The 26,652-nt window shown below is 45.3% G+C and overlaps 1 protein-coding gene across 3 annotated transcripts in view; it reads right to left on the reverse strand.

Annotated features, from left to right (window-relative positions):
- Positions 1 to 26,652, reverse strand: part of LOC144605390 (putative helicase MOV-10) — a 75,367-nt gene that overhangs the window by 20,850 nt on the left and 27,865 nt on the right. For all 3 annotated transcript variants that reach the window (XM_078420562.1, XM_078420560.1, XM_078420561.1), the window contains exons 7-13: positions 25,100 to 25,253; positions 23,717 to 23,868; positions 21,221 to 21,397; positions 19,209 to 19,356; positions 8,827 to 8,988; positions 6,074 to 6,177; positions 2,084 to 2,181 (exon numbers count right to left, since the gene is read on the reverse strand). In XM_078420562.1, coding sequence (XP_078276688.1) covers positions 2,084 to 2,181; positions 6,074 to 6,177; positions 8,827 to 8,988; positions 19,209 to 19,356; positions 21,221 to 21,397; positions 23,717 to 23,868; positions 25,100 to 25,253 — 995 coding nt within the window. The remainder of the gene's footprint in view (positions 1 to 2,083; positions 2,182 to 6,073; positions 6,178 to 8,826; positions 8,989 to 19,208; positions 19,357 to 21,220; positions 21,398 to 23,716; positions 23,869 to 25,099; positions 25,254 to 26,652) is intronic.

A 26,652-nucleotide genomic window follows, 5' to 3' on the forward strand; every position in this document is an offset into this window, starting at 1 on the left:
ACACCCACTAGGGACAATTTTTACATTTACCCAGTCAATTAACCTACAAACCTGTACGTCTTTGGAGTGTGGGAGGAAACCGAAGATCTCGGAGAACGCATGTCACGGGGAGAACGTACAAACTCCTTACAGTACAGCACCCGTAGTCAGGATCGAACCCGAGTCTCCGGCGCTGCATTCGCTGTAAAGCAGCAACTCTACCGCTGCGCTACCGTGCCGCCCGGTAAACACGCACACAGCTATGCGCTCAGCTGTGATTATTTCTCTAATGAATTAGTCATCTCAGCACTAACACTGGACAGGTACATAGATAGGGAAAGTTTGGAGCGATACAGGTCTGTCCAGCTAGTGAGACCAGCTCGGTTAAGTAACTTGGTTGGCATGGACTAGGTTAATTCCCGGAATGGCGGGACTGTCATATGTTGAAAGACTGGAGCGACTAGGCTTGTATACACTGGAATTTAGAAGGATGAGAGGGGATCTTATCGAAACGTATAAGATTATTAAGGGGTTGGACACGTTAGAGGCAGGAAACATGTTCCCAATGTTGGGGGAGTCCAGAACCAGGGGCCACAGTTTAAGAATAAGGAGTAGGCCATTTAGAACTGAGATGAGGAAAAACTTTTTCAGTCAGAGTTGTAAATCTGTGGAATTCACTGCCTCAGAAGGCAGTGGAGGCCAATTCTCTGAATGCATTCAAGAGAGAGCTAGATAGAGCTCTTAAGGATAGCAGAGTCAGGGGGTATGGGGAGAAGGCAGGAACGGGGTACTGATTGAGAATGATCAGCCATGATCACATTGAATGGTGGTGCTGGCTCGAAGGGCCGAATGGCCTCCTCCTGCACCTATTGTCTATTGGACGGGTTGACATTCTCGGACCACTGTCCTCCCTTGTCATATCCACGCGTCATCTGAAAACATTAACCAGTGGCATTAAGCTGCCATTTCTGACCCTCTTCAAGTCATGTTATGGCAATAGCCAAACTACTGTATTTCCCTGCATCTCTCAATAAAATCTCTTGTTCAATAAAATCCTTGCAATTTAGGTATACACATTTTAGGATGCACAGGCTGCATTTTCTCTGCCTTTCGAAGTTTCCCATTAATTTCTGGCCTTCCATTTCCAGTTTGGTTTTCCTCCCTTTTGAAACTATGCTCAGAATCCCATTTTCTGGGGCGAGGCTCAGCTTTCTCCTCTCAATATTCAGAAATGAATATTGGTCAGAGAGCAGGATGTTCTCAGGAGTCTCTGAACTACTTGCTTCCCACCACTCTAGCACGAGACATCTTTCAAAGAGGCAGTAGAAGTATAACATGCCACGGAAGCCCTTTGATGAAGATATTGTGGCACATTGGATGGTCTGTCACTGCCTCCCTGGAGGCTTATACATTCAGTATTATAAAGGCAAAGAGTGGTAGGTTCCTCGTTGGGAAGGGCATTAAAGGTTTTGGGGAGAAGGCAGGAGAATGGGGGCAAGGGGGGAAAAAAAATCAGCCATGATTGAATCACAGTAGAATCAAGAGGCTGAATGGCCTTGGCTCAATAGACAATAGGTGCAGGAGTAGGCCATTCAGCCCTTCGAGCCAGCACCGCCATTCAATGCGATCATGGCTGATCACTCTCAATCAGTACCCCATTCCTGCCTTCTCCCCATACCCCCTCACTCCGCTATCCTTAAGAGCTCTATCCAGCTCTCTCTTGAAAGCATCCAACGAACTGGCCTCCACTGCCTTCTGAGGCAGAGAATTCCACACCTTCACCACTCTCTGACTGAAAAAGTTCTTCCTCATCTCCTTCTAAATGGCCTACCCCTTATTCTTAAACTGTGGCCCCTTGTTCTGGACTCCCCCAACATTGGGAACATGTTTCCTGCCTCTAATGTGTCCAATCCCTAATTATCTTATATGTTTCAATAAGAGCCCCTATGTCTTGTAATGTTGATCAGGAAGCTATCAGGATCAGAGACCCAAATCAATGTGTTATCTATTCCCGGAATGATTGCTCTCTCACAAAAAGCAAAAAAGTGAGGGATGCAAACTCGGAAGAAAAAAAGATTTTGACATGATCCACACATTTTTGTACCTGCTATGGCAATGATACTTTCAGGTTCGACAGCATGTCCAGCCTCATCGATGAACACGTGAGAGAAATGGCCAGGTGGGAAATTTGCAGAAGCCAACCTGTTTAAAAATAGATAACAAAACATAATACATTGCAACCCTTCACCCAGCCTTGCTCCCATCTCCCACGGTGGCGCAGCGGTAGAGTTGCTGCCTTACAGCGAATGCAGTGCCTGAGACTCGGGTTCGGTCCTGACTACGGGCGCCGTCTGTACGGAGTTTGTACGTTCTCCCCGCGACCTGCGTGGATTTTCTCCGAGATCTTCAGTTTCCTCCCACACTCCAAAGACATACAGGTATGTAGGTTAATTGACTGGGTAATATGTAAAAATTGTCCCTAGTGTGTGTAGGATAGTGTTAGTGTGCGGGGATCGCTGGGCGGCGCGGACTCGGTGGGCCGAAGGGCCTGTTTCCGTGCTGTATCTCTAAATCTAAAAAAAAATCCAAAAAATCAAAGGTACCACTTGTGCTAAGAAATCCCTTAACTCCCGACGAACCCTCCTAACCCACCAGCTGCACAGTGGCCATAGCGTGATTAGCACTCCCTACATTCACGTGTCTTGGTGGATCTACTGCTTGGTCTCCACTCCCATGTGTAGAGTGGAACCAGACAAGGTACCAAATTAAAGGACTGTGTGAAACGAGTGAGAGACTAGTTATAAAGGATGAATACCAAAATGATATTTCAGTGATAATGAAGCGTAGATTCAGATTAGCTTGTCATAAATACCAGGGTGCAAGGAAATTCCTTGTTCACATAACGCTCACAAGGAACACTACACACGCAGTAAGGCTGGTGCAAAACAGTAGAATGGTGCAAGATTATAGTGCACCATTATGCTTCAACGTACAGTGGTGACCGAAGACTGCAATCGTTAGAATCTCAATCAAAAAGCACTGGAAAAATTTAGCGGGTTAGGCAACATCTGGGGATTGAATGGACAGGTGACATTTCAGGTTGGGACCCTTCAGACTGATACAGTTGGGAAAGTGAATAAAGTGACAAAGGCTAGAGGTGAAGGGGAGACAAAAAGGATGTCAGAGGAGGAGGAGGAATGAAATGCAAAGCTGAGAGGGATGTAGGTGGAAGGAGGAAGTAAAATTGGGGTATCAGGGATGGGAGATGACTATACAAAGGAGGGAAAGGAGCAGGGCACGGGAGGGAACGAATATAAGAGGGGATAGAGTATTACTTGAAGATGGAGAAATCAATGTTCAGACCGATGGTTTACATTCTATGAAGGAGGAGAAACAAGCAGGGCATCTGGGGTAGTGGGAGAAATAAATGTTTGTGTGCCAGGTGAAGTTGGGGGGGCGGGTGGGAAGAGAAGACAAATAGATGCTTGAAATTGGAGATTTGAATATTCATACTGTTGAGTTGTAAGCTACCCAAGTGGAATATGAGGTGTTATTATTCCAGTTTGCTTGCGGCCTTGGCAATGGAAAAGCCAGGGACCAGAAAGTTCAGTGTGGAAATGAGGAGAGTTAAAACGGTTAGCAAGCAGGACCTCCAGCAGGCCTTGTGCACAGAGCACATGTTTAACGAAATAGTCGCCTAGTGAAGGAGGCCACTTCGGGAGCACCGAGTGCAATAGACAAGGTTGGAAGAGGTACACTGGAAGGGCTGCTGGAGTCCCTGGATGGAAGAAAGAGGTGTTAGGGTCTGGTAGAACATCTCCTGTGATTGCTGGAGGAAAGTACTTTGGGAAAAGACAGATTGGATGAACCAGGGAGTTGTGGAGAGCATGATCTCCCCAAACAGAATGGGGTGAAGACAGCAAGATGAACTGATGATGGGATCATGATGACGGTGGCAGAAATGGAAAATTATGTGGTGTTGCGGAGGCTGGTGGGTGAAAGGAGAGGACCAGGGGAACTCTATCCTTGTTCCATCTGGGGAGGGGGGGGGGGAGCAAGAGTAAAGCAGTAGGCGAGGACTCTATCCACAACAGGGGGAAGACCATGTTTACTGAAGAGGGCATCTCGGATGTCCTGGAGTGCAAAGCCTCATCTTGGAAGCAAATGCGTGCTTGCAAGAAGCAGGGTGGGAGATGTAGTGAAGGTAGCTATGGGAGCCAGTGGTTTGTAACAGATGCCAGTCGATAGGCTGTCCCCTTTGAAGGAAGGAGGATCAAGACAAGAGAGGTGTCAGTGATCATCCAAGTGAATTTGAGGGCAGGGCAGAAGTTAGTATAAAAATTACCTTTAAAATCTGACAACGTGCACTTTACCACATTTGATTTTGTTCTATCACAAATCTCAAAGTGTGGAGCACAGAGGCAAATAAATAAAGAATGGGTCTTTGTCCCAAACATTATGGAGTGCATGGTAGCTTTCCCAATCTCTCCCCATACCGCATGCTCTCAAATCCTGGTAACATTCTCATAAATCTTCTCTGCACTCTTTCCAGCTTAACATCTTTCCTACAGCAGGGTCAAAATGTCTGTACTTAATACCATGACGGATGAAGGATAATGTGCTGAAAGCATTCTTGATCAATCCATGACGCCACTTAAGGAATTATAGACCTGCACTCCTAGATCCCTCTGCTCTACAACACTCCCCAGAGACCTGCCATTACTATGAGGATGCTGCCCTGGTTAGACTTCGGAAAATGCCACACCTCACATTTGTCTGTATTAAACTCCATTAATCATTTCTATGCCCACTTGCCCAACTGAACATTATCCTGCTATAACCTTTGATAGCCATTTTTGCTGTATATAATCTGATAGAAATATATACAATTATTCAAGGCATAGATAAGCTGGTAGACCTGCTGCCTCACAGCACAGGAGCAGCTGGTTAGATCCTGACCTCGGGTGCCACCTGTGTGATGTTTGCATGCTCTCCCTGTGACATCATGGATTTCCACTGGGTGCTCTGGTTTCCTTCCACATGCCAAAGATGCAAGGGTTTGTTAATTAATCGGCCCCTGTAAATTGCCCCTAGTGTGTAGGGAGTTGATGTGAAATTGGGATAACAGAACTAGTGTGAAAGGGTGTGTAAGAAAATAACTGCAGATGCTGATACAAATCGAAGGTATTTATTCACAAAATGCTGGAGTAACTCAGCAGGTCAGGCAGCATCTCGGGAGGGAGGGAATGGGTGACGTTTCGGGTCGAGACCCTTCTTCAGACTGATGTCAGGGGGGCGGGACAAAGGAAGGATATAGTGTGATCAGTGTGGGCTCGCAGGGCTGAAGAGCCTGTTTCCATACTGTATCTCCACTATAAACAAGAGCAGAGCAAGTTGATTGCACAGAGGGTGATGAGTAACTGGAACGCACCACCAGGGATGATGGGAGGCAGATCGAATCGAGGCATTTAAGTGACTATTGCACACGCACATGGATAATGCAGAGAATGAGGGGGCACGGATAGATAACAGGCGGGACAACAGTTGGTTTTGCCATTGTGTTCGGCACAAACATTGTGGGCCGAAGGGCCTGTATCTGTGCTGCACTGTTCTGTGTTCTTAAAAACAGTAATGTTTAAGGTGGAAGAGGGGATTGCTTCTTTAAGGTCAATTATGCCCTCACCATGCAGTATATGAGACTACAACCACTGTGACAGCCTCCCACAGTGTAGCACTGCTCTTTGTTGCAGGAGAGATAGCAGTTCAAGAAACTAAACTATTACATTTCATTAGGACAGAGGAAGTTACGGGCAGTGTTCAAAATCTTGAAGGGTTGTGTTAATGGGGAATGCTTTGCACTGAGGACTGGCAGCCAAAAGGGAGTTACTCTGCATTTTATTTTAAGTACCCACGGATTGCTCATAGGATCAAAGTAGCAAATTCAGTGATATCTTTCCAAATGAGATTTAGATAAATGCTCGAATGAATAAAATTCACAGGGCACTGACTGGACAGGTCTTTTAACAAGTGGTACAGGCACTTTTGAGCTGGGCCAATGACATTTGACACAAGCCTCACCGTTTTCATTCCTTACCTTCCAGCAGTTATCAAAGTGCTGGTAATGACTCGATATTGCTTTAGTATCTCTTTGGATGGGAACTCAAAACTCTCACTGTCTTCATTCCAGTTTGAGCACTCCTAACAGAAAGCAGAGTTAGGTATTAGTTGGGCATCAGACATGACTCAGTAATTAAACCTCTTCACTTAAAAGGCAGTGCTTCATTTTATTGAATATAACTACAAATCGAATTGATTGGGCTTCAATACCGCCCTCCGGAGCAGGGAATTCCAAAGATTAACCACTATTTGGGTGACAGAACAGTCATCTCAATTCAGTCTTGTATGGTTAACTCCTTATTTTGACCCTGTCACTGCTGGTACTAGACTCCCAACCAAGTGAAATATCAGCTTCACGTCTGCCCTGCCAGGCCAGAACTCTTTTGTGCCTTTCATCGATGAGCATTTCAATGGCTGTAAAGCATTTGGAAATATGTAGGAAGGGAACTGTAGATGCTGGTTTACACCGAAGATAGACACAAAATGCTGGAGTAACTCAGCAGGGCGAGCATCATCTCAGGAGAGAAGGAATGGGTGACGTTTCAGGTAGAGTCACTTCTTCAGACTCAGGGGAGAGGGAGTCTAGAGATTATGGAAGGGCAAGGGTAGATCAAAGCTAACAAAGATGCTAACGAAATGTGGACTGGTTCATTGTTAGCTGAGGGGAAGGTGACAACGAACCATACAATAATTAATACTTAATCAGGACAGTAGAACTAGTTGGAGTCCTAGGATGTGGGGGGAGGGATGGAGACAGAGTTGATGCAAGACTTACTCGAAGTTAGAGAAATCAAAGTTCATACCACTGGGCTGTAAGCTTCCCAAGCAAAATATGAGGTGCTGTTCCTCCAATTTGCACTGGGCCTCACTCTGACACTGGAGGTGGCCCAGGACAGAAAGGTCAGTGTGTGAATGGAAGGGGGAGTTAAAGTGTTTAGCAACAGGGAGATCAGGTAGGCCTCAGTGGACTGAGCGGAGGTGTTCAGCGAATCGATTGCCGAGCCTGCGCTTCGTCTAGCATTTATACAGGAGTCCACACCTGGAATAGCAGTAGATGAGGTTGGAGGAGGTGCAAGTGAACCTCTGGGCTCACCTGAAAAGACTGTCAGAGTCCTTGGACAGAGTCGAGGGAGGAGGTATAGGGACAGGTGTTGTGTCTCCTGCCGTTGCAGGGGAAAGTACCTGGGGATGGAGTGGTTTGGGTGGGAAGGAATGAGTTAACCAGGGAGTTGTGGAGGGAACAATCTCCGTGGAAAGCAGAAAGGGGTAGACATTTGGAAATGTTGGGAAGTTTGCAAATGCTTCATTCACGGAGTGGATTATGTGCTCAAGTCTCTGTGTGAAGAATCGAGCACAAAGCCTACAGTAATCTCCCAAGCATGAGCTGAGAGAATTCAGAGGAGGTTAAGCCAAAGCCCTATCTTCCCCTAAGTGAGCACAAGAATCCATAGCAACCGTAAAAGGAGTGCCATTCGCCCAGTGGGCCTTCAACATTTAGCAATTAACCATGAAATCTAACTTGCAGGTGTAATTATATTACAGCCGAGAGATTTCTATGCACCAATTTGGCTGCGATTTCCCTGTAAAAATGACTGGATTTGACCATTAGCAAGTAAGCAGTGCCAGACTGTAGAGAAAGTATTGCTGAGATCCAGAATCGTTTTTCTGATAACCCGATAGTACAGGAGACACACGTGAAGATTCTTGCCAAGAGCTGAAGGAAGACGATGAACGATGAGAGAATAAAGTTAACACACCACTTCCCCTGAAACAGTGCAGATTAGATAAAGTGGAGGTCCCCACAGTCCCGCAAATACAGCTAAGGCAAGCTGAAGTAAAGATCCCAATGCTGCTTCATCAAACACTCCCTGCACAGACAAGACATGCTAAAGAGCAAAGTACCTGCTTACATCATGGGTGCTCTTCAGTCACCACTTCTACAAACTCTCCTACAGCCTTGGTGATATTTCACAACCATCATTCACTTTCCAGACAGGTAGGGGCGACCAGAGGACAGTAAAACAGAGGGGAGACTTCAGTAAAACGCAAAGTGATGGTGTAACTCAGCAGGTCAGGAAATATCTCTGGAGGACATGGACAGGCAACGATTGGGTTGGGACCTTTCAGACTAATTGTAGTAAGTGGAGAAAGTAGGAAATAAGTCAGGGTGGGACATGTCAGGTGGGTGGGGTGTCGATTGTCAGATGGGTGGACAAAAGATAATGGAAAGGAGACAAAAGGGTGTCAGATGAGGAGTAAAGAGGAATGAAAGGTAAAGCCAGAGTGGGGGATGTAGGGGGAAGTGGATGGACAGGGGGGTGCACAGGAATGAGAGGGTAAAGGGTGATTTCAGATTTAGATTAGGTCATTATCACATACACCATGATGCAACTTCCTTGTTTGATGATAGATACCACAATCAATACACATTTAATTTAGTTACTCCCAATTGAATTGAATACCTGGAGCTAAACTGAGTATTGCCAGGGTTGAGATTACCATTTGCATACAATGGTACAAAACAGAGTCCTATGATATGGTTCAAATATCTCTCAGCCCAGCCAATGCATGGAAAGACATCAGCATAAACTATTTTTCTCCTGTTGTTTTTCTAGCTTCTTAAGTGCATCCAGAAGCCATAACTCCCTGTAGTACAATTTCACAACTCCGAGACTAAATAAAGTGCCGATTATTGTATTTGCCAATGAAGAGCTATAAAAGAAGTCCAACCTTCACATCTGAGGGTACAGTGTCCCAGCTACGGCTGACAGCATTGATGCGGTAAACGTATCTCTTCTCCACGGACCTCCTGATCCTCTGGCACAGGAGGTCAGTAGCGCTGTTAGATGGTGCACAAGCAAGGATTCGGGCAGTCGGTATACAGAGCAGCACCTGAAAGTCACATCCAACATCAATATTTACATTATAAGTATTATGGGAGTTGCTATTTTGTATATTGGCCATTTAATTATGTTATTTACGTACGAACACATTAAGAGTCATTTACCGGTTACATTGTAACTGCTTAGGCACTCTTTACATTGTAACTGCTTAGGCATTAACTACTTAGGCATTCTTTATACTTTGATGTGTACCAAACATTATCTCTTTTTGTACTTAGGCATTCTTTATATTTATCTCAGCACTCTTTATACTTTGATGTATACCAAACATTATCTTTTGACCTTTTGCAACTGTCTGTATCCGTGTCACATTTGGATGAAAGATAATGGTGGCGAGATAAGAAAAGACATGTGTCTTGGGATGATGGATGGACTAGGATAGAAAATAAGGGTGGCGAAGTGTGAAGGGATGTGAGCATTAAGATAAGGATTAATTACTGAATGGGATTTAATGGTGGCGGGACAGACGGGTGACTGCAAAGAAATGAATGATTGAAGAAAGGAGTGTGGGTATGAGGTAAGGTAAAGATAAGGTTTGGAAGAATCCTATAAAAATAGGATTAAGTGGGCAGTCAGGCGGTTGTTCCAGCCGTTGTTTGCAAATAAAAGCTTTCAACTTCGAAGAATTCTCCGTGTCGCCTGTCTTAATTTTGAGGCTCAGGGAACCACAACAGTACCAAGAGATGTGCAGAAACAGGGTCGGAAGCAATTGATGCTTCTGAGAAACAATGACAATTACAGCATTTAATATTTTTCTTCACTCCATCAAATTTCTCTCAGACATTTATCATGTTTCTCTTTAAAACTCAACCAATGAATATGCTTCACTCTTTTGGACATGTCCCAAATTAAAGCTGATAATTAGCCAAAGCTTTTTTGCTCATTATCTGCATTGCTGGCTCCTGACCCTATCTCGTTTTGAAGACCTTTAATAAACTTCACTGCTCTTGGCTCATCAACCCAAGTTCCTTCTTTTAAATATCCTCCTCACCCTCTCCAAAGCCTGACCATCCTTTCCAAATGTGTTTCCATAAGGAACCATGTCCTCCATGAGCTCGAGCCTCCGCATTGAATCTGCTGTCACTGTTATATCCACACCTGAATTGAAGGCGAGAATCCCACAAACTATTTTTGAATAAAGAGGGGCAGAACAATCAACTCTGGCATATTTTAAAGAAAACTGGATTTCCTCCTGGCTGGTGTTTTAGTTCCAGCACGCCAACAGGTTTCTCAGCCCACTAAGTGCACGCTGACCATCAATCACCTGCTCACACTTGTTCTACGTTATCCCACTTTTGCACACTCTACACATTAGGGGCAATTTGCAGAGGCCAGACATCCTACAAACCCTCCCATAGTTGGGATGCGGGACGAAACTGGATCGCCCAGAGAAATCCATGTGGTCACAGGGAGAACATGCAAACTCCACACAGACGGCACCCGGGGTCAGGTTCAAACCCAGGTCTTGTGCTGTGAGGTAGCAGCTCAACCCTACAGTGCCACCCTAAAAAATAAATAAAGGTAATGCAGGAAGGACCATAATGATCTTCAGCCATTTCCATTACAGACACTCGTGCTCAAGGCAAGATGCTTCATCCAAGATGTACTCATTTCCAGCACCTTGCCCATACCCATCTAAAACCCATCCTATCCATACAAATGTCTTCTACATGTTATTGTACCTGCTTCAACCACTTGCGCCTGTAGCCCATTCCATATACCCACCACCCTCTGGAAAAGATGAGCCTGTGGTTCCTATTAAATTTAACCCCCCTCACCTTAAAGCTGTGCCCTTTAGTTTTTGATTCCCCGAGCCTGGGGAAGACTGTGCCTGCACTCTCTATTCCTCTCATGATTTTATACACCTCGAGAAGATCACCCTTCAGCCATGCGAGGCCACAGAACCGTGTATTTCTGGTCACCCAGCTATAAGGAGAATGTCATTACGTAGGATGGGGTGCAAAAGATATTCACCAGGATGTTACATGGGCTTGCAGGTGCGAGTTAGACAGACGTTGACTAAAATGGAACATTTTTCTTTGAAGTGTAGGAGGCTGATGGGGGGGGGGCTTAGAATGTACATGATTATGAGGGGTATAGGAAGGGTGAACACAAGGTTTTATTTCCTCCAAGGTCGAGGATACAAAACTAGAGGGCAGAATCTTAAAAATGAAAGGGCAAGATTTAAGAAGTGCTCATGTAGAGGGCAATCCATATCTGTAACGAGCTGCCAGAAGAAGCTATAGTAACAGCTATGATTGCCATAGTTGTGGTAGGATTGGTTTATTGCCTGTCCCTGAATCTAGAGGTGTGCGTTTTCACACTTCTGTACCTTTTGCCCGGTGGGAGAGGGGGCGGGAGAGGGGGCAGAAGAGGGAGTAACGAGGTTTGACTCATCCTTGATTATGTTGGAGACAGCGCGAAGTATAAATAGAGTCAATGGAATGGAGACTGGTTTGTGCAATGGTCTGGGCTGCGTCCACGATTCTCTACAATTTCTTGTGCACTTCTGACTACTCTATGAAATCCTTCCACCATTTCAAGAACCATTAGATTACTTTACTATTTAAAAAAAAATGTTTCAGTTCAGTCTTTCCTGTTTACAGTGATCTCAGTTTCACTACCATTTTAGCACCTTCATGCCCGAGTGTAATTGATAACAGCAAACATCGTGCGTCATCTGGGTCAGTTGCTAGCAAAAACTGTCCTAGAGTTGTCCATAATTAAGCACTAGGCATTAAAATTACTTGCTCAAGTGTAGCAAACACTCAAAATGACAGGCATTTGAACAATCCTTTTCTCCTTGCTACCCTTCTCCCCCCAAGCCATCAATTCAAGTAAGATAAGCTCTCATTTTGATTATAAACAAAAACAAGGTACTGGAGAAACTCTGCATGTCAGACAGCATTTCTGAAGGGAATGGGCAGGTGACGTTTCAGGCCAGGAGCCTTCTTCAGATTCTGAATCAAAGTCACCTGCTCATTCCCTCCACACATGCTGCCTGATCTGCTGAGTTCCTCCAGCACTGCTTTTTGTTCAAGATTTACCATCTGCATTTTCTGGTGGCACTCTAGCAGGGCAACGGTAGAGTTGGTGCCTTACAGTGCTTTCAATGCCAGAGTCCCAGGTTCGATTCCGACTACAGGTGCTGTCTGTATGGCGTTTGTATGTTCTCCCCGTGACCTGCGTGGGTTTTCTCCGGGTGCTCCGGTCTCCTCCCGCACTCCAAAGATGTACAGGTTTGCAGGATAATTGGCTTGGTATACATGTAAATTGTCCCTGGTGTGTGTAGGATAGTGTTAATACAGTGCCCTCCATAATGTTTGGGACATTATGTACTCTGTACTCCACAATTTGAGATTTGTAATAGAAAAAAAAAATCACATGTGGTTAAAGTGCACATTGTCTGATTTGATTAAAGGCCATTTTTAAACATTTTGGTTTCACCATATAGAAATTACAGCAGTGTTTATACATAGTCCCCCCATTTCAGGGCACCATAATGTTTGGGACACATGGCTTCACAGGTGTTTGTAATTGCTCAGGTGTGTTTAATTGCCTCCTTAATGCAGGTATAAGAGAGCTCTCAGCACCTAGTCTTTCCTCCAGTCCTTCCATCACCTTTAGAAACTTTCATTGCTGTTTATCAACATGAGGACTAAAGTTGTACCAATGAAAGTCAAAGAAGCCATTATGAGACTGAGAAACAAGAATAAAACTGTGAGAGACATCAGCCAAACCTTAGGCTCACCAAAAGCAACTGTTTGGAACATCATTAAGAAGAAAGAGAGCACTGGTGAGCTTACTAATCGCAAAGTGACTGGCAGGCTAAGGAAGACCTCCACAGCTGATGACTGAAGGATTCTTTCTAGAATAAAGAAAAATTCCCAAACAGCTGTCCGACAGATCAGAAACACTCTTCAGGAGTCAGATGTGGATTTGTCAATGACCACTGTCTGCAGAAGACTTCATGAGCAGAAACAGAGGCTACATGCAAGATGCAAACCACTGGTTTGGCGAGGAGGCTGAGAGAGGAGGCCACACCAGACGCTGGAGAGGGTGAGACGCAAGAAGGAAATGCCAAGCAAGTTGATTCAATGTGATGCTTGCAGGATGTGGGAGGTCAGGGACACTGCTGGTGCCTCTGGCTGCTACAAGTGTGACAAGTGTATCCAGGTACAGCTCCTGAAGAACCGTGTTGGGGAACTGGAGAAGCAAGTGGATGACCTCAGGTTCATCCGAGAAACTGAGTCGTTCCTTGACAAGTCCTGCAGTGAGATTGTTACACCGAAGGTACTGGAAGAGAGAAGGTGGGTGACGGTGAGATAGGGAAGGAAACATGGAATGCAAAGGCCCCCGGGTGTTGTACCTCGAGACCAGGTTCACCCACTTGGAAGCTGTCGAGGAAGAAGACGTTGCCACACTAAGCGACAGACTGGTTTGCGAAGCAAAAAGTGCTGTTGAGCCAAAACCAAAGAGGCCGACGTCAGGCAACACCGTGGTAGTAGGAGACTCCATTGTGAGAAGTATGGACATAGGTTTCTGCGGCAACAGGTGGGATTCGAGAATGGTCTGGTGCCAGGATCCAGGATGTCACGGACAGAGTGCAGGAAATCCTCAAGGGCGAATGTGAACAGCCAGAAGTGGTAGTGCATGTTGGCACAAACGATGTCGGAAAGAAGGGGACGAATATTCTGCAGCGTGACTTTAGAGAGCCCAGATAAATGCTGAAAAGCAGGACCTCCAGGGTGGTTATCTCCGGTTTGCTTCCAGTTCCTCGTGCTGGCGAGAGCAGGAACAGGGAGATACACGACCTGAATGTGTGGCTGAGGAGCTGGTGCAGGGGGCAGGGATTTAGATTCCTAGATCACTGGGATCTGTTTTGGGGTAAAGGGGAATTGTACAAAAGGGACGGATTGCACCTTAACAGGTGGGGGACCAGCATTCTGGCAGGCAGGTTTGCCACTGCTACACGGGTGGTTTTAAACTAAATAAGGGGGGGGGGGGGGGAGGGTGTCAAATGTGATAGTCAAGGATGAAGTTAAAGGGAAAGAGAGTAAAGGGGATAGTTAATGACCCCAGAATTAACGGGAATGAAAACTCACAAAGGGATAGGAGAGTATGGCCAAGTGTAATAGGCATCGATGTGAAGGTTGAGATGAGTAAGGAATTAAAAGTATTGTATATGAATGCACAAAGTATAAGAAGTAAAGTAGATGAGCTTGAGGCTCAGTTAGAGGTTGGTAGATATGACATTGTGGGGATTACAGAGACGTGGCTGCAGGAGGATCGGGCCTGGGAACTTAATATTCAGGGTTATACATCCTATAGAAAGGACAGGCAGGTGGGCAGAGGCAGTGGGGTAGCTCTGCTGGTGAGGGATGAAATTCAGTCCCTTGCGAGGGAAGACATACGGACTGATGAGGTAGAGTCACTGTGGATTGAGTTGAGGAATTGTAAAGGCAAGAAGACACTAATTGATGTTATCTACAGACCCCCAAATAGTAGCCCGGATGTAAGGTGTAAGATGCAGCAGGAGTTAAAACTGGCATGTAGGACAGGTAACGCCACTGTGGTGATGGGCGATTTCAATATGCAGGTAGACTGGGAAAATCAGGTTGGTTCTGGACCCCAAGAAAGAGAGTTTGTAGAGTGCCTCCGAGATGGATTCTCAGAGCAGCTTGTAATGGAGCCTACCAGAGAAAAGGCAATTCTGGATTTAGTGTTGTCCACTGAACCAGATTTGATAAGAGAACTCGAGTTAAAGGAACCGCTTGGAGGTAATGATTAGTTTTAATCTGCAATTTGAGAAGAAGGTTAAATCGGAAGTGTCAGTGTTGCAGTTGAACAAAGGGGACTATGAAGGCATGAGAGAGGAGCTGGCCAAGGTAGACTGGAAAGGGATCCTAGCAGAATTGACAGTGGAACAGCAATGGCAGGAATTTCTGGGCATAATCTGGAAGACGCAGGATAATTTCATTCCAAAAAGTAAGAAAGATTCTAAGAGGAGTAGGAGGCAACCGTGGCTGACCAGGGAAGTTAGGGATGGAATAAAACTAAAAGAAAAAAATGTATAACACAGCAAAGAGTAGCCGGAAGCCAGAGGATTGGGAAACTTTCATAGGACAACAGAAGGTAACAAAACGGGCAATACGGGCTGAAAAGATGAAGTACGAGGGGAAGCTGGCCAGGAATATAAAGGACAGTAAAAGCTTCTTTAGATATGTTAAGAGAAAAAGAGTAGCAAAGTCAAATGTGGGTCCCTTGAAGGCAGACACGGGTGAAATTATTATGGGTAACAAGGAAATGGCAGAAGAGTTGAACAGGTACTTCGGATCTGTCTTCACTAAGGAAGACACAAACAATCTCCCAGATGTACTGGAGGACAGAGGATCTAGGGGGGTAGAGGAACTGAAAGAAGTTTTCATTAGGTGAGAAATAGTATTGGGTAGACTAATGGGACTGAAGGATGATAAATCCCCTGGGCCTGATGGTCTGCATCCCAGGGTCCTCAGGGAGGTGGCTCTAGAAACAGTGGACACATTGGTGATCATTTTCCAATGTTCAATAGATTCAGGATCAGTTCCTGTGGATTGGAGGTTAGCTAATGTTATCCCACTTTTGAAGAAAGGAGCGAGAGAGAAAATGGGGAATTACAGACCAGTTAGCCTGACTTCGGTGGTGGGAAAGATGCTGGAGTCAATTATTAAAGAGGTAATAACGGTGCCTTTGGATAGCAGTAAAAGGATAAGTCCAAGTCAGCATGGATTTATGAAAGGGAAATCATGCTTGATTAATCTTCTGGAATTTTTTGAGGTTGTGACAAGTAAAATGGATGAAGGGGAGCCAGTGGATGTAGTGTATCTAGACTTTCAGAAAGCCTTTGATAAGGTCCCGCATGGGAGATTGGTGACTAAAATTAGAGCACATGGTATTGGGGGTAGGGTGTTGACATGGATAGAAAATTAGTTGGCAGACAGGAAGCAAAGAGTAGGAGCAAACGGGTCCTTTTCAGAATGGCAGGCAATGGCGAGTGGAGTGCCGCAAGGCTCGGTGTTGGGGCCGCAACTGTTTACCATATATTAATGATTTGGAAGAGGGAATTAAAAGCAACACTAGCAAGTTTGCGGATGACACAAAACTGGGTGGCAGTGTAAACTGTGAAGAGGATATTAGGAGGTTGCAGGGTGACCTGGACACGTTGAGCGAGTGGGCAGACGCAGTATAATATAGATAAATGTGAGGTTATTCACTTTGACGGCAAAAACAAGGAGGCAGATTATTATCTCAATGGTGCTAGGTTAGGTAAGGGGGAGGTGCAGCGAGACCTGGGTGTCCTTGTACACCAGTCACTGAAAGTTGGCGTGCAGGTACAGCAGGCAGTGCAGAAAGCTAATGGAATGTTGGCCTTCATAACAAGAGGATTTCAGTATAGGAGTAAAGAGGTTCTTCTGCAGTTGTATAGGGCCCTGGTAAGATCACATCTGGAATATTGTGTACAGTTTTGGTCTCCTAATTTGAGGAAGGACATCCTTGCAATTGAGGCAGTGCAATGTAGGTTCACGAGATTGATCCCTGGGATGGCAGGGACTGTCATACGAGGAAAGATTGAAAAGACTAGGCTTGTATTCACTGGAGTTTAGAAGGATGAGAGGGGATCTTATAGAAACATAAAATTATAAAAGGACTGGACAAGCTAGATGCAGGAAAAATGTTCTAAATGTTGGGCGAGTCCAGAACCAGGGGCCACAGTCTTAGAATAAAGGGGAGGTCATTTAAAACTGAGGTGAGAAAAAACTTTTTCACCCAGAGAGTTGTGAATTTGTGGAATTCTCTGCCACAGAGGGCAGTGGAAGCCAAATCACTGGATGGATTTAAGAGGGTTAGATAGAGCTTTAGGGGCTAGTGGAATCAAGGGATATGGGGAGAAGGCAGGCACGGGGTATTGATTGGGGACGATCAGCCATGATCACAATGAATGGCAGTGCTGGCTCGAAGGGCTGAATGGTTTCCTCCTGCACCTATTTTCTATGTTTCTGGTTAACTGCAAAAATAGGATGGCCAGATTACAGTTTGCCAAAAAGGACTTAAAAGAGCAACCACAGTTCTGGAAAAAGGTCTTGTGGACAGATGAGATGAAGATTAACTTATATCAGAGTGATGGCAAGAGCAAAGTATGGAGGAGAGAAGGAACTGCCCAAGATCCAAAGCATACCACCTCATCTGTGAAACACGGTGGTGGGGGTGTTATGGCCTGGGCATGTATGGCTGCTGAAGGTACTGGCTCACTTATCTTCATTGATGATACAACTGCTGATGGTAGTAGCATAATGAATTCTGAAGTGTATGGACACATCCTATCTGCTCAAGTTCAAACAAATGCCTCAAAACACATTGGCCAGCGGTTCATTTTACAGCAAGACAATGATCCCAAACATACTGCAAAAGCAACAAAGGAGTTTTTCAAAGCTATAAAATGGTCAATTCTTGAGTGGCCAAGTCAATCACCCGATCTGAACCCAATTGAGCAAGCCTTTTATATGCTGAAGAGAAAACTGAAGGGGACTAGCCCCCAAAACAAGCATAAGCTAAAGATGGCTGCAATACAGGCCTGGCAGAGCATCACCAGAGAAGACACCCAGCAACTGGTGATGTCCATGAATCGCAGACTTCAAGCCGTCATTGCAAGCAAAGGATATGCAACAAAATACAAAACATGACTTTCATTTACAATACATTGCTGTGTCCCAACCGTTATGGTGCCCTGAAATGGGGGGGACTATGTATAAACACAGCTGTAATTTCTACCTGTTGAAACCAAAATGTATAAAAATGGCCATTATTAAAATCTGACAATGTGCACTTTAACCACATGTGATTTTTTTTTCTATTACAAATCTCAAATTCTGGAGTGCAAAGGCAAATAAATAAATGATGGGTCTTTGTCCCAAACATTATGGAGGGCACTGTATGCGGGGATCGCTAGTTAGCATGCACTCAATGGGTGGAAGGGCCTGTTTCCACGCTGTATCTCCAAACCAAATGGTTGGTGCCAATGGTGATTTTCTGGTCACACCCCTGCCCGAGTTAGAAAGTTTATTTTCCATGCCAAAAGTCTCCATCAAAAGATCCAGATAAATACTCTCAACCCAGGACTTTTGATTGTAATCACAATGGTCATCGATTGGATGAACAAACATCCTTCAAGTGAACATGAAAGATTCTGAGACCAAAGAAAACATGGAGTTCCCAAGGCTATATTGTGGCATCAAGATGGCCATCGCGTCTTTTGCATTGTGTAGTTACAGCCTTTCTTACATTACAGTGGCAGCAACTAGTTTAAAAAAATACTTCATTGGCTGTTAAAACACATTGGAGAGAATGAGTCTTGGAGAGAATGTGAATTTGTGGAATTCTCTGCCACAGAGGGCAGTGGAGCCCAAGTCACTGGATGAATTTAAGAGAGTTAGAGAGAGCTCTGGGGGCTAGTGGAATCAAGGGATATGGGGAGAAGTTGGGCACAGGTTACTGATCATGGATGATCAGCCATGATCACAATGAATGGCGGTGCTGGCTCGAAGGGCCGAATGGCCTTCTCCTGCACCTATTTTCTATGTTTCTATGAGTCGGTAAATGGTACCAGTAAAGTGTGCATTCGTCCTACAACTCCTTTCTGAAGTCAAATCCAATCTCAGATTCGGAGAAATATTTGGCAGCCATTTATCACACCGGATATAATCACCAAATTCAAACAAGCAACATATCATAATTATTTACATTCTGAGCGAGTTAAACTTGCTGTCATGGTTTGTATTACACCCAGCGCTATACAATAACCCACAGGGAAGATTCTAAGCCTCTGAACAGTGCTGGCCTTGTGGCAACTTCACCAAAATGACACTAGGATGAAAAAGGATCAAGTTGTGGTGTGGTTGCAGAGTGTAGATCAGTGAATTAAGATTCACTAGAGTTAAGATGAGAGAATGGTCAAACTAAAATGGGTTCACGAGAGTCATAGAGTGATACAGTGTGGTAACAGGCCCTTCAGCCCAACCTGCCCACACTGGGGGGGGGGGTGAGGAAGGAGACATTTAGATATTTTTCCAATCAGCACCGAGACTCAAAATTGGCGTCACTAAAAAAAAAACCCAGGAAATTTGGAAATTAAAATCCATCCACTTGTGCACGAGAACAAACAGTATTTGGTACCTGTTTGATAGCTTCCACAATAGTGACAGTCTTCCCAGTCCCTGGTGGACCAAATATCAAGTATGGAGCAGGTCTGGAGATCCCAGCAACGATGCAGCTGACTGCTCTGGCTTGTTCAGGATTTTCCTCAAGAGACCGATCATAAAAGCTTTAAAAAAAACAGATCAAGATATATGAACACATGGAATTAAATGACCACCAGGTTCTATCGCCACTTTTAACAATCAGCTGCAATTTTCAGACGCCACTTTTTCAAAGGAGACAGAGCACAGCCTACATGGATGGCTCCCCTCCCTGTTCCCATCTGCCCACCAATCCTTTCATATATGGTTCCACTCCTCACCTTTTCTTAACAGATTTCATAATCTGCAGCCTTTTGTTGTCCCCACACCCCCTCCCCAACCTCTGCCACCATCTCCACCTCTCGCTCCTCCACCTGGCTCCGTTTCCCCATCAAACCATCCACATCTGGGTCCATCCATCAGCTGCCAGCTCCAGGCTCATCCGTCTCTCCTTCATATGGGCTATCACCTCTTTAGAATGGCCACCTTCCCTTCACACTCAGTCCTGGTGCTGGGTCTTGACCTAAAATGTCAACCATCCCTTTGCCTCCACAGTGCCAAGACTGCCTCATAGTGCCAGAGACCCAGAGACCTGAAGCCTGCAACCTCTACCACTAAGGACAATGGCTCCACTTGAATGGAGGCATGGCAGATGCAGTTTTATGTGGATAAGTGTGAGGTTATCCACTTTGGTGGTAAGAATAAGGCGGCAGATTATTATCTGAATGGTGTCAAGTTAGGAAAAGGGGATGTACAATGAGATTTGTGTGTCCTAGTGTATCAGTCACTGAAAGGAAGCATGCAAGTACAGCAGGCAGTGAAGAAAGCCAATGGAATGTTGGCCTTCATTACAAGAGAAGTTAAGTATAGGAGCAAAGAGGTCCTTCTGCAGTTGTATAGGGCCCTAATGAGACCGCACATGGAGTTCTGTGTGCAGTTTTGGTCTCCAAATTTGAGGAAGGATATTCTTGCTATTGAGGGCGTGCAGCATAGGTTTACTAGGTTAATTCCCGGAATGGCAGGACTGTCATATGTTGAAAGACTGGAGCGGCTAGGCTTGTATACACTGGAATTTAGAAGGATGAGAGGAAATCTTATCGAAACATAAGATTATTAAGGAGTTGGACACGTTAGAGGCAGGAAACATGTTCCCAATGTTGGGGGAGTCCAGAACCAGGGGCCACAGTTTAAGAATAAGGGGTAGGCCATTTAGAACGAAGATGAGGAAAAACTTTCAGTCAGAGAGTTGTGAATCTGTGGAATTCACTGCCTCAGAAGGTAGTGGAGGCCAATTCTCTGAATGCATTCAAGAGAGAGCTAGATAGAGCTCTTAAGGATAGAAGAGTCAGGGGGTATGGGGAGAAGGCAGGAACGGGGTACTGATTGAGAATGATCAGCCATGATCACATTGAATGGTGGTGCTGGCTCGAAGGGCCGAATGGCCTACTCCTGCACCTATTGTCTATAAGATTGTCTGCATGTTCTCCATCAAGTTAAACATCATCCTACCTTGGAAATACATCATACATCCTGGAACAACCTCTCCAAGGATCCTGAGGGAACACCTCACCAGAAAAGGCAACCGATCAAGGTAGTGGCACACCACCACATTAAGGGTATCATGTTCAGCACAGACATTGTGAATCCAAGGGTTGTTCCTGTGTCGTACTTATCTAGGTTCTATGCAATGATGAACAGCGGATGTCGATCTGACTAACATTGCCATGATTCCAAGAATGAATAGATGGGAGCTGAGCCCTTGATCAACAGTCCCAATAGCTTCTTCTGAAATTTGGCGTCAAAGTTCGATCAAAAACTCTTGGGGCTGTTACATGACATTAAAAATAATTTTACAACCAAGAAAAGCACTAGCTAGGACAAACAGCACCGTGCAACCCACTCGATGGCCCAAGCCATTTCCACCCAACTGTCTCCGCCGGCTTTACTTACGTCAGACTTCTTTCCAAAGGATGGATGGACAGCCCGTTGGAATATGTTGGAAAGAGCACATTCTTTATACCCGTGTCCTTTGCTAACTGTGCTGCTCGATGTTCCATTTTTAATGGGAATCGGTTAAACGTGAACGAGACATTGAACTTCATGTTTTGTATAAAATCATTCAAAAGCCTGAAAAATAGAAAGCATTCGAGTTAATGCAGTGGAAGTCATGATCCCATCAGCTCCCTCTCCCCCCACCTGCTTTAAATTGCAAAGTTCGGCCTGTTGAAGTTTCTTTCACAGTGTATGCATAGGAAAGGTTAACAGGGATACGGGCTAAATGCAGGCTGGTGGGAAAAGTGTAGATGGGGCATCTTGGTCGGCAGGGGAAAGCTAGGCCAAAGGGCCTGTTTCTGCACTGTATGACCTCTAGTGGACCTTAAAAGGTGCAAATTCTAAAGGAGGTCAACAACTGGCTTGGCCCAATGCATCATCCTCGAGAGTTAAGTGATAGGAGTAACGAGTTTGGCCATGCTACTGGGTAAAGAAGTGCAAGGTACGACATTGGGGCAAGACAGATTACAGCATTATTAGGCAGGAGCAAGGGGAGAAACTGGCAGTAGTTGCAAATGGGGGAAGTCCACATCTGACATGTGGGAGTGATTTGAAGGTTAGATGATCAGAGTTCACGACCAGCGTATTTCAACAAGCAGGAGAGATAAGGATGGCAAGGTACAGATACCTTGGGTGACCCTAGAGGAAGCAAATCTGTTCAAAAAGAAAAAGGATATTGTCAAAGGTTATGATGATAAATCAGGCAAGGCCTTTGAGGAATATAAACCAAGTAGGAATTAACTCAAACTCTTAATTAGAAGGGTCAAATGGGGTCATGAAATATCATTGGCGAGTCAGATTAAGGAAAATCCCAAGGCTTTTTATCCACATTAAAATCAAGAGGGTGACCAGGAGGAACCACTCAAGGATAGAGGGAATTTATGCGCGGAGTCCAAGGATGTAGGCGATCAGTCTGAATTGGAGGTCAATCTGAAAAAGGCTCTCGGCACGAAACGTCACCTATTCCTTTTCTCTAGAGATGCTGTCTGACCCGCTGAGTTACTCCAGAAGCTTGCGTGTCTTTGCAAGCAAATATAGATGCGTTGGTTAGTACGTCTGCAGACGACAGCAAAGTAGGTGAAATTACAGACAGAGAGGAAGGCTGTCAAGGTGCACAGTGGGATATAGACCAGCTACAGAAATGGGCAGAGGATCAGTAGATAGTGTTTAATTTGAGCAAGTGCAAGATGTTGCACTTTGGGAGCTTGAATGCAAGGGGAAGTGTACAGTCAAGGGCATTCAATAAAGAGTCAGGAAGTCCAGCTGCAGTTTTATAAGATTTTGGTCAGTGCACATTTGGAGCATCATATCATATATATACAGCCGGAAACAGGCCTTTTCGGCCCACCAAGTCCGTGCCGCCCAGCGATCCCCGCACATTAACACTATCCTACACCCACTAGGGACAATTTTTTACATTTACCCAGCCAATTAACCTACATACCTGTACGTCTCTGGAGTGTGGGAAGAAACCGAAGATCTCGGAGAAAACCCACGCAGGTCACAGGGAGAACGTACAAACTCCTTACAGTGCAGCACCCGTAGTCAGGATCGAACCCGAGTCTCCGGCGCTGCATTCGCTGTAAAGCAGCAACTCTACCGCTGCGCTACCGTGCCGCCTATTGTGTACCAGTTCGTGCCAGGAGTGGTGGGACATTACAGGAGGGACGTGGTGCCCTCAGAGGGTGCAGAAGAGGTTTACAAGAATGCTGCCTGGATTAGAGAGCATTAGCTATCAGGAAATGTTGGACAAATCTGGATTGCTTTCCATGGATGGTTGGAGGTTGAGGGGAGAGTAAATAAGGTACATCAAATTATGAAAACCATAGATAGGATAGACAGTCACAACCTTAATCCCAGAGTAGAACTATCATAGGCTCGAGGGCAAAGCTTTGAGGTGACAATAAACAATAGGTGCAGGAGGAGGCCATTCGGCCCTTCGAGCCAGCACCGCCATTCAATGTGATCATGGCTGATCATTCTCAATCAGTACCCCGTTCCTGCCTTGTCCACATACCCCCTGACTCCGCTATCCTTAAGAGCTCTATCTAGCTCTCTTGAATGCATTCAGAGAATTGGCCTCCACTGCCTTCTGAGGTGAGAGGGACAAAGTTTAAAGACGCGCGAAGAAAGTTTAATTTTTGTTTCTGCAGAGTGATAGGTGGCTGGAAGAACTGCCAGGAGTGGTGGTGGAGGCAGAAACAATTGGGCCATTTAAGAGAGTTTTAGATAAGCACATGGAAATACGAGGAATGGAAGGTTACAGATCACATGCACGCAGAGGAGATTAGTCTAACTTGGCATCATGTTCGGCACAGACATCCTGAGCAGAAAGGCATGCATGTCCCATGTCCCTGAACATCCACATCAGTGGGGAAACCTTCCAATACTTACTTATGCGAAAATCCTAATTTCACTCTTTCCAGCTCCACTTTATGCACGTAGCCCTTGTAGCAAGTTATTGGTGGCCTTTGATCATCACTCTTTGACACCAGCAGGTGGTCTCCTCTTAGCACAGAGGGTCTATTTTCAGCAACACCAGGGACCTGCCAAGGTGGGATGGGAGAATCAGAAGTGGAAAATTGCCAAAAGTGTCATCTCAAGTCAAACTGTGGCCTTCCCAGTCAGGACAATGGGGGCTTCACTTTGGCTTCTTCGAAGGGTCTCGACCCAAAACGTCACCCATTCCTTCTCTCCCGAGATGCTGCCTGACCTGCTGAGTTACTCCAGCATTTGGTGTCTACATTCGATTTAAACCAGCATCTGCAGTTTTCCTACTCGGTTCAACTTGGCATCATGTTTGGTACAGATACCATGGGCCAAAGCAACTGGTCCTTTGCTCTACTGTAACTACTGATTAGTTTTGGTTCAGAGATACCACGGAATCAGTCACGGAATCAGGCCCAACCAGCCCGTGCCGACCAGCGATCCCCACACACTAACACAATCCCACACACCTTAGGGACAATTTAACCAAGCTAATTAACCTCCAAACCTGTACGTATTTGGAGTGTGGGCGAAAACAGGAGCACCATGAGAAAACCCACATGGTCACGGAGAGAACGTACAAACTCAGAACAGACGGTGCCCGTAGTCAGGATGAAACCCGGGTCTCTGGCGCTGTAAGGTGGTAACTCTACCGCTGCGCCACCAGTGGTTTCGAAGGTCACTGGACATCTGTTGGAGGAATGCCATCCAACAGCATGGCAAATTAGGTTTAATTACGATCAGCTACATAGACCCAGTTGATGGTCATACTTTGGAAGGTTACCACCTCATTAAGACGATTGAAAGATTTCAGAATCCCTCCACCTAGTCCACTTCCTCCGGTGGGGAACTTGATTGCATCAATTTCAAATTAAGCGCCAGGCTAGTCAGAAATCATGTCAAGCATCCACTGTTCAGAGCAGAGGAAGTTCGGAACTCTTTCACAAAAAATGATCAAAGCTGGGAATCAATTGAAATTTTGAAGACTAAAATAGATGGGGACTTAGTTATCCAGTGGAAATGGGACAAAAGTGGATCAATGAAGTCAAAGTACAAATTCGGCATAACCGAGTCATAAGAGGGGGACTGAAAAACTGCTGTAGGAAAAAAAGAGTTGAGCAAAAAGTCAGCTCGGCTTGCATGATGCATTACAGCCAATGACCCTCAATCTTGTACCTCAAATACTCAGTACCTGATGGCAGAGGAGCCTTGAGAAACAAAGAACGACATTTGTTCCAATTCTTCCCAAATCACCATCCAATTGAAGTCTTTTGAAACACTTGGACTAACCTTGAGAACGAGAAGCCTTCCGTCCCGACTCATTGTGGCATTCTCCATGTTGTACTTTCTAATGTCAACTTCCATCTGAATTTCCTCCAGATGGAGCAACAATGAGAATCTCTCAGCATAGTTTTCATACTCCAGATTAGATGCCAGTAAAGAACTGCACAAAAAAAAAGAGCTTTTGTGAGCAGAGCACGCTAAAAGGCAAGATATAGGGTTATAGTTTAGTTTAGAGATGCAGCGCAGAAACAGGCCCTTCAGTCTACTGAGCCCACGCTAGCCAGAGATCCCCGCGCATTAGCTCTATCCTACAGTCTAGGGACAATTTACAATTACTGAAGCCAAATCAACCTACGTCTTTGGAGTTTGGGAGGAAAAGGCAGCACCCGGGGAAAATCAATAGACAATAGGTGCAGGAGGAGGCCATTCGGCCCTTCGAGCCAGCACCGCCATTCAATGTGATCAAGGCTGATCATTCTCAATCAGTACCCCGTTCCTGCCCTCTCCCCGTACCCCCTGACTCTGCTATCATTAAGAGCTCTATCTAGCTCTCTCTTGAATGCATTCAGAGAATTGGCCTCCACTGCCTTCTGAGGCAGAGAATTCCACAGATTCACAACTCTGACTGAAAAAGTTCTTCATCTCATCTCAGTTCTAAATGGCCTACCCCTTATTCTTAAACTGTGGCCCCTTGTTCTGGACTCCACACGGTCACGGGGAGAACGTACAAACTGTCCAGACAGCACCCGTAGTTAGGATCGAACTCGGGTCTCTGGTGCTGCAAGGCAGCAACTCTACCCCTGCGCCATCTTTAGACTTGATATTAACAATGGCAGAGCTAGATGGTCATCTCCTGGAACAGCAGTAAGCAGCATGACAACTGGGCTTCCTCACACCCTGCATCCTCAGTCATTGCTGATTGAGTTTCCTCACCACGTGTGGAGTATCAGTTTTAATCCCACCCACCCCAAAACGGCAATATGTCTTGACGTGCAAAAATATAGATTCACAAACTTTATTCCAGAGTTGTCAGGAAAGACCAAAAAATATCATTGGGCCTCTTCTCAGGAATGAGGGGGAGAATTTAGGCTAGGAAGAGTCTTTAGATTGACAATGGGATTTGAGAGGAGGGATGGATAATACATTCTACTCTGCATGCAAGGAGTTAGATCCAAAGTATCCACTCCTAAATCTGATCAGGAATTCAGGAGAACCACCTTAATACAGATGTGAGATTGGGCTCATTGGCAGCTTGCCACAAATAAGCAATCACACTCAATCCCAGCAATGGAGGCTCATGTGCGAGCACAGTTCTTGAGCTTTGATATTTTAATGCTCCAACCCTCCCAGGCTCCTTCACTATTCTAATAAAACTCAGAACCACAAGTAGCAGTGCCTCATCTTTTCACAGTCTCACATTAGCTTGGATTCAAGCTTCTTCAGTAACTACAGGTGACGGTCCAGGCTCCCTTTCCCACCAGACAGCAGCTGCTTGTAATTACTTTCCTATTCTCCTTCGGAAGAAGGGTCCCAACCCAAAACATCACCTACCCATGTTC

The sequence above is a fragment of the Rhinoraja longicauda genome, chromosome 24, assembly GCF_053455715.1.
Source record: "Rhinoraja longicauda isolate Sanriku21f chromosome 24, sRhiLon1.1, whole genome shotgun sequence".
NCBI lineage: Eukaryota > Metazoa > Chordata > Chondrichthyes > Rajiformes > Arhynchobatidae > Rhinoraja > Rhinoraja longicauda.